The 7858-nt window shown below is 43.4% G+C and overlaps 1 protein-coding gene across 1 annotated transcript; it reads right to left on the bottom strand.

Annotated features, from left to right (window-relative positions):
- Window positions 1–2274: 2274 nt before the first annotated feature.
- On the bottom strand, window positions 2275–5228 carry gsx2 (GS homeobox 2). Its single transcript, XM_052074075.1, has 2 exons — window positions 4786–5228; window positions 2275–2830 (listed from the first exon to the last, which is right to left on the bottom strand). The coding sequence occupies exons 1-2, from the start codon at window positions 5174–5176 to the stop codon at window positions 2469–2471; spliced, it is 753 nt and encodes a 250-aa protein (XP_051930035.1). The 5' UTR covers window positions 5177–5228; the 3' UTR covers window positions 2275–2468.
- Window positions 5229–7858: the final 2630 nt, after the last annotated feature.

The raw sequence follows: 7858 nt of genomic DNA on the forward strand, positions 1-7858 counted from the left end.
ACAAAAACAGCCTATTGATAAATAATCGACGCCGATAGCTTGAAGACATTCCCGAACCAACCTCCAGAGCAAATTTGTGCCAAGTTACCCTTCTTTTCGTGACATAACCCCTGGGAACTTGAAATTGCACCGATTTCCCGGTGGAGTTCGTCACGCACAGCACTGCCGCCGATTAGACGTCACCCGGCGGCGATCAATTGAGTCGCGTTTGCGTCCCTCCACCCCCTCCCCTGTCGTCCTCGTCAAACGGCAGCTGCACTTGCGATTCAAAGGACCCTCATATTAATTGTCTTTTGTCATGCGTAATTGGCCACTTTTTCAATGGCGCACGGGGGGGCTTCGGTGGAGCACCTCAAATGGACATTTGATTTCTTTTTGGACAGGTAAATCTTCTCTCGGGGGTGGGGAAATAAATGCTCATATGATGATGATGATGAGGATGATAGTCAACATTAAAAAAAAAAAGTCAGTTAGCTACGTATGTACATCTCTAGAGTGGTCCCAAACCTCCCACCCTTTCCCCAGCACCTGCAAGGCAACACTAATTCACTTAATAGGAACTTTAGTATATATTCATTAGGTACCCCTCCCCTATCACCCAATAATAATATACGATCGTATGCAGAATGTGAAAGGAGGTGTGGCGGTGTGTGTGTGTGTGGTGGGGCGGGGGGTCATTTACCCCGCGCTGAATGGGAACCTCAAAAAGTTCACCTGCTTCCCCTCTCAATTAGGAATGTATCCCAATCTCTGAGAGAAACGAGTTAAATTAGGCATCAGCTAATTTTTAAGCGCCCCCTCAAGGCCGCCACCCCCTCCCCACACCTTCCCCTAATCCTCTTCCCATTCGTACCCCCAAGTTGAAAGGTTCAAATGGGCCCTAATGAAACAGTGACTAAAACTCGCCTTGTGTGGGTCTCTGTGTGGAACCCTGTCGATATCCTCCACCCCTCACTCACCCTCCCGCCCTCAAAAGCCGTGTGAGCACGTAGCCCCACCACATCAGGGGGTCTCCCCTTCGGGACAATCTAACCTGTCAAAGCCTTTGGCCACTTCTATATATCCTGTCCCTCGGTTGCGCTGCCCCAAATGGCAGGATACAATCAAGCGACGTGGGACCCCAAACGCAATTAAACTTGCTTTTTAAGAACTGCTGGGAGGGGGGGAAAAGGTAGAAGAAAAAAAATGTTTTTTTTTTTTTAAAAGGGACCTTTATTCAATCGTTTGTGAACTCCATTTGGAATTAACAAGGGATTATACGATGTATAGTGCACTCTGATAAATAATATGTTGAAATGACTCATGGGAGCTGTGCAAAAAGTTTAGATATTGAAGTAAAAAAATAAAAATACATTAACCCTCTAAATGATAATTTCAGAAGGCTATTATCAATTTCGCAGAGGATAAAGAATGTATGCCGAGAGTGTCATTGCGTTGTAACTGAGATTTATTTTTCCCACAATGATATGCCATCACATAACACGCAATCGTATGTAGGGCATATATTTTATATCAGTAAAGACAAATGCATTCAAATGTAAAAAAAAAAAAAAAAAGAACAAACGTGACAAAATAAATATTTTTAAAATAAACATTTAAATAATTGTATAAATGCATTTAATATGACTAAAGCCCTTACATCCATTTCAATATGATCAATTTGTATGTATTGTAGAAATATGAAATCAAATGTGACATCAGTAGTTTTGGAGGGTGTAGGAGTTGCATTTAAACATGTTTAAGATGACCAAAAATGGAATGAATGAATCTATTCAATCGATGGTGCAAAGGGAATTATGGGTGAAATAAGTGACATATCCAAAGTATATTGTTTTATTGCAATAAATACACACGATATACACATAGCTTGCAAACACATGTTGCTTACGGGTTCCACACACAGGTTGTCCTATACTGTATGCCGTTTTAGATTTTGCTTCTAAGGGTTTATCATCAACACACAAACACACACACACACGCTCACAGTGAAGAGGTCAAAGTGGAAGACTTCCCGGCCGCGTAGGACAGGTTCTCAAACTTTTTGGGTCCAGTCGCCCCCTGACTGTAACTATGTTGAATTGAATTGAGGAGCTTCGGTTTGACAAAAGTAGTGCTTTGGCACCATGTCGTGGGATCCCAGTGCCGAAGAAGTGAGTTGAGGCTTTTCATTTGGACTAAAGGAGTGCTCTGCTGCCCTTTAGGGGCATTTTAGTGCCAAGTAGTACAAAAGTAGTGCTTTACAGCTGTCTTGTGGTTTCTATAAGCTCTTACAAACCGCCAACATTATCATTGCAAGTTAGTCGCCAAGCTTTGCCTTGCGGACAACCAGTTTGAGAACACCGTTTTACGAAATCGAGTTCATTTCTGTCAAAACGTGCATTCACATTATCAATAAAGTTTTCCTCTTCAACAGTTTTCATGCATTTGTTTTAGGCTCCTAGAGGTCACTTGGTCCAAAGCCTCGGCAGTCACATGATGAGCACCCCGTCCTTCTCCTCTGAGGTCGAGGCGGGAGAGAGGGACTCCTCATCTTCCGAGCGAGCGAAGTGCACGCCCGAGCACTTGCACGCGCCGCCGCTGCCGCCACCGCCAGGCGCGTGGGAACTCCTTTGTGCCGCCTTGCCCTCCTTCTTGTGTTTGACGCGGCGGTTCTGGAACCAGATCTTCACCTGTTTCTCGGACAGGCTGAGGTAGGTGGCGATCTCAATGCGGCGCAGGCGGGACAGGTACATGTTGCTGGAGAACTCGCGTTCCAACTCCAGCAGCTGCGTGCTGGTGAAGGCCGTGCGCATGCGCTTGCCGTTCTGGATGTGGCTGCCCTCTGAGGCGCCTGTTGGGGGCAAGAAGTTGCAAGTTTAGGCCAATGGGGAGGCACAGTGACTTTGCTTGCTCCGTAGAATAATTTTTTTTTTTTTTACAAAAAATCCTTACTTCACAATGTGTCAATTTCACCCACAACAGGTGGGTTAAGCGGGTCAGTTTGACCCTTTTCCAATATTCTCAGGAATTGGGCATAGGGGAACAAATCCCCCCAAGCCATTATTTTAAGTCAATTAGCCACTCAAATCAGGATTTGTAGTTGATGACACTCATTCAGCCTTACCTTCGTTTGAGCCAACGGCATCACAAGTGGATCACGTGGCCCAAATTGATCCATTATCATGTGATCAAGACAGACATTGTAGTGGCTTTAGCATGGAAGCAACTATTCGTATTGCTTTAAATAGGGTGGTCGCAAGGAGGAAATAATGTGATGTCAACTATGTTTTGGCATCGGCATTATATTCATTTGTGATGCTTTTTGGATAATGGCTCAAACTGACCCAATCAATGTTGAACGGGTCAATTTGACCCCCTGTGAAATTTTTTTAAGTCATAATGGTAGTGGGTTAAGTGATCGTATTTATTGGAATTAGTTCTATTTTGGACACTTTTGCATCAGATTGACCCAGAGACAGTGTTGCATGTTCCTGAAAAACTAACGATCACAGAAGCACTCAAGAAATGATTTTGAAAACGTAAACTAACACTAGGAGGGCATGCCAAGCGTTGACTTGAAATTGGGCGGACGTGTTCATTGGAACAGTACACACGAAAAAGTTGCACTGACCCATCACAGTTTTTATCTTAGCAAAGAAACAAACTGTCCATAAATTAATGATTGAAAACACAGACACCCTATCATAATGATCCCCCCCCCCTTAGATGGTGTTGAGTGGTTTATTCGTTTTAATTTTTTTTGTTGGCACCTTTTCTTGTTTTGTTTCCAAATGTTCAGAACTTAGGTCAACCATGTTGTTTTAAATATTATCAAGGAAAAAAAAAACAATTCAGATTGAACTGAATCCAGAAAGCAACATTGAGCCACAAAAAACAGACCTGGGACACGTGTTAGGCGTATTAGGCCCCCAACCCACAATTTGGGAACCATTGCTTCAGTCGCACATTTGGGAAATCTTTTTTTTTTCTTCCTAAATAAAGCTGGGTCCCGATGAGCTTTCAACTGTTTCGGCGGACCACAGAAACAAACAGAACGAGGTGGTTAAAATGTATTTTGCCCCACAGTATGATTGCCCAAGTCATTTTTAGATTACTCAATAAAAATAGCAATGTGCTTGCAATTTTTTTTTTTTTGTTGTATTTTGTGTGTGTAGAATGTAAGTGATCCAGGTTGCGGTAATCAAGGAAACTGCATTTCTTGTTTCTTTGCTTTCAAAAAAATGACTCAGGCAATTATGCCTTCAGGTTAATGATGGGCAGGTTATGTTTGGATAGAGGATCCACAACATAAACTCATGATTAGAAATGCCTGATTGATGATTTATTATGAGTTGTAAACTTCCGTAATGTTACATTGTTGCGTTTTATAGATTTTTTTTTATTTGGGGGGGGGCACTGAAATCAACTGCATTGTTTTTAAATATCAATTAGGTTGATTCAATAATACAACGTGAACCAATTGACTCACCCACATAGACTCACTTAAGTTGAGGGGAAAAAAACATCAAAATTCCACTTTGTCCTTCAAAAGGTGGTTCAATAAAACAGTTACTACTCCGTAATTTTAGTGTCTTTTTTTTCTTCTTGCAGAGCAGATTTAATATATCTTAAACATTTTCCTTGGACCCATTTTGGGCCCGCGATCCACAGTTTATACCGTCCATAGCAAATTCATACGAATTTGTGAATGTATAATATGCTATTAGTTCTAATAGATAAAAAAAAATATTTTTAAAAAACTCTCCGCCGTGGAGCATGTAGAAGGAACAAAATGAGAGTCTTTACCCATGGAGATGCAGTGGTACCTCCGCGGATCGCTGAAAACGGACGCCGCGCAAACAGGTGCATGTCCCGGATGTGCCAGCGCGGCCGACTGGTGCTGGTGGTGGGCGAGCCTGTGGCAGTACTGCGCCGCTTCCGCGCCCGCCGCGAAGTGGCCCTTGAGGCTTGGCGCGCCGCTCCTCGACGCGTGGTGCAGTTGAGTGGTGACGCACAGCGGGCACACGCAGAACGCGCCGCTCTTCCTGGACGGGCACGCCGGCACCACGCCCGGCGTGTGCACGCTGATGGGCAGCAGGAAGTCGTGCGCAGCCGCCGCCGCCGTCACCGTCGTCGGGTGTTCGGCCGGACGGGCGTCTTTGACGATGAGCGAATCCACGTAGAAAGATTTGGACATGGTTGGAGAGTTAGCACGCTCGTCTGTTGCATGTGATGCCCCTCGGGAGCTCGCAAAGGTGCTTATGTTTGATGGCGCAACAAAAGGGAGCACGAAGAGGGTGGGTGGTGTGGGTGGGCCCCGGCCAAAGCGTCACCCAGCACCATCGCTGCGCACATAACATAACAGCCCCTCATTAGCCCCCCTAGCCAAACATCACAACTTGCACTTTTTACTCTCAGCAGTCTGTGGGTATCAAATGGCCTACATCAGTGTGTTATTTACGTCCCTTAAATTAAAAAAAAAAAAAGGAGTCAATTCAAAACATGTTTTTCAGTTTAGGGCATTATTTGAAACTTGAACAGTGCAGAAAATGAACAAACATAAATGATATATTTTGGGTCAACAAGTAGAGAATGTTTACTGTTGAAAAGCTGAAATTCAAAGGATTTGGACAATAAAAAAGGGGTCCACCTGATAAAGCATTTTTATTTTGTACTTCAAAATAAAGTCGCCTAATCTACATATTTTCCTATTTATAGGTCACAACAGACAAGAGTAACACTGCTGGAACTGTCAACACAAATACTTAAGAAGTAAGTGACTGTCACTGTGTTTGTGGAAAAGGAAAAGCTTATGATCCAAAGAATACCACATCATATACTGAACAAAATGATAAATGCAGCACGTTAATTTTTATTCCTCTGGACTTTTTCGACCTACACCAAAGACCATTCTCTTCTATATTGTTCACAAATTTGTCAATGTGTCAGTGGCCACTTATTTGCCGAGATAATACAGCAACGTGACAGGTGTTGAAGATCTATTGCACAGGTGTTAAGTCGTATTCCCTTATAGTCCCGCAAGCAATTGAACCGAGCCCTCTAAACTTCTATAATATGGTATATTCCTGCAAATGCGATTGGCGGAATTGCTGTAACCTTCTAGTCAGACTTTATTTGTTGTGTGCATAATTTGGTCAGGACCAGTAATGCCGGCTTTGTGGCGCTGCGCCCGGCTCGTCTGCGTGGGGCTATTGGACGGCGATTAGGATTCAATTAGAAAGTGTTTATAAACGTGGGCAGGCACTGGGGGTAAACAGGCAGTTATTCCAGAAATGCGTTAATCCCTCATCTTGTGACGATAATTAGCGGGTTTGATCCCACCCCCACCCTGCCCCCTTTGCAGCAGGCGGCCGGCCGGGTGGGTCACTGATGGCTTTAGCTTCTGCTTTCATCTGGCAAGTAGCCCCTTGGACCCTCGGAATGACTCGGTGGGTCTGTGCTTCTGATCGAGCAACACTTTTACCAAAGACCTCTTGGAATTAGTGGTCTTTTATTTTTCTCAGCGTATTTTAATTCTTCTCTTGAACAGCGGCCCAGTATTTTTTCAAAATAAAACATCTTTAAGATTCTGAGATAAATAAAACGGATGTAATGTAAATTCCTTATTCTTTCTGTGTGGCCCGGTATCAAAATGACCCACGGACCGGTACCGGTTCACGGCCCTGGTGTTGGGACCACTGGCCTATCGTATTGGGACCCATGAAAAAGTCTCAAGGACCCATGTATGAAATTGAAGAGGAAGTCAGCCATTTTGCGCCCCCTGGAATGATAGAAATTGGCCCCTAACACTGATTAACATGAAATTAGCGGGAGATTTCCATCTTCCGAGGATGCATGATAATGCCTCTAGGTTCCATACATAAAATTGAACAGGAAGTCAGCCATTTTGTTTTGAAGCCACCATATCTCCCTCATTAGCACCCCCCGGAAAGTTTGACAAAATTAGCCCTCAGTTTCATTCAGTGATTATGAAATTGTGTTTACAATGTAAATAAAATGTAAATGTAATACATGTAAACTTTACATGTAACAAGACACATGAAAAAGTCTCAAGGACACATGCCCAAATTTGAACAGGAAGTCGGCCATTTTGGTTTGAATCGGTCATTTCCCACTTTGTAGCCCCCTGGAAAGTTAGAAAATAATTTACCTCACGCACTGACGTTTGATCGCGTCAAAGATTCACCATGAAAAAGGAACCGCTTTCTTTTTAATCTCACAATATTTATTTGGAATTGTTTTTAAAAAAAAATATATTTAAATATCTCGGGTTGCTTTTAATTTTCCCTAAAATCCTTCCAAACGCAACTGTCACATCACACGCGGAACATAATTGCTATAATAAAGCAAGGCCGGTGTGTGTCATGTATGCCCGCACGCACACACACAGACACACACACACACGGCTATGATGGCAAAGCAAGACGTGTGTGTGTGTGTGTGTTTCAGTGTAAGAGCAGCGCTCCGACCAAGCGGAATGATGCGTGGCGCGCGCCCCACCTCCATCACACACACGATATTATTTTTCCATAATTCTGCACGATAAAATTTCCTTGTCTATTAAGTAATCCCCCAAACGAGGCCCTTTATGAGGCTATAATGAGGCCTAATTGTCGGGGCTAGTGGAGCCACGTGGAAGGGTTTAGGAGGCATTAAGCCGCCGGGTACCGAGCAGCACAGGCTGTTACCTCCTTGCCATTACTTTCATAATTCAGGGAGAAAATTTGTCCATTTAAGGGCAAAAAAAAAAAAAAATGAGATCCTATGATTCCTTTTTACTCTGCTCTGGGTGATATGCCCTTCCTCTGCTTTCTTCAGAATCAAGATCATTCCTGCTATAATTTAAAAAAAAAAGATA

Source organism: Hippocampus zosterae, chromosome 8 (assembly GCF_025434085.1).
Source record: "Hippocampus zosterae strain Florida chromosome 8, ASM2543408v3, whole genome shotgun sequence".
In the NCBI taxonomy this organism is placed as follows: domain Eukaryota; kingdom Metazoa; phylum Chordata; class Actinopteri; order Syngnathiformes; family Syngnathidae; genus Hippocampus; species Hippocampus zosterae.

Coding starts and splice junctions, on each gene's coding strand:
- gsx2 (XM_052074075.1), bottom strand. CDS start 5,176: ATGTCCAAATCTTTCTACGTGGATTCGCTCATCGTCAAAGACGCCCGT. Junction 2,831..4,785: donor GTACCACTGCATCTCCATGG/GTAAAGACTCTC, acceptor TGCCCCCAACAG/GCGCCTCAGAGGGCAGCCAC.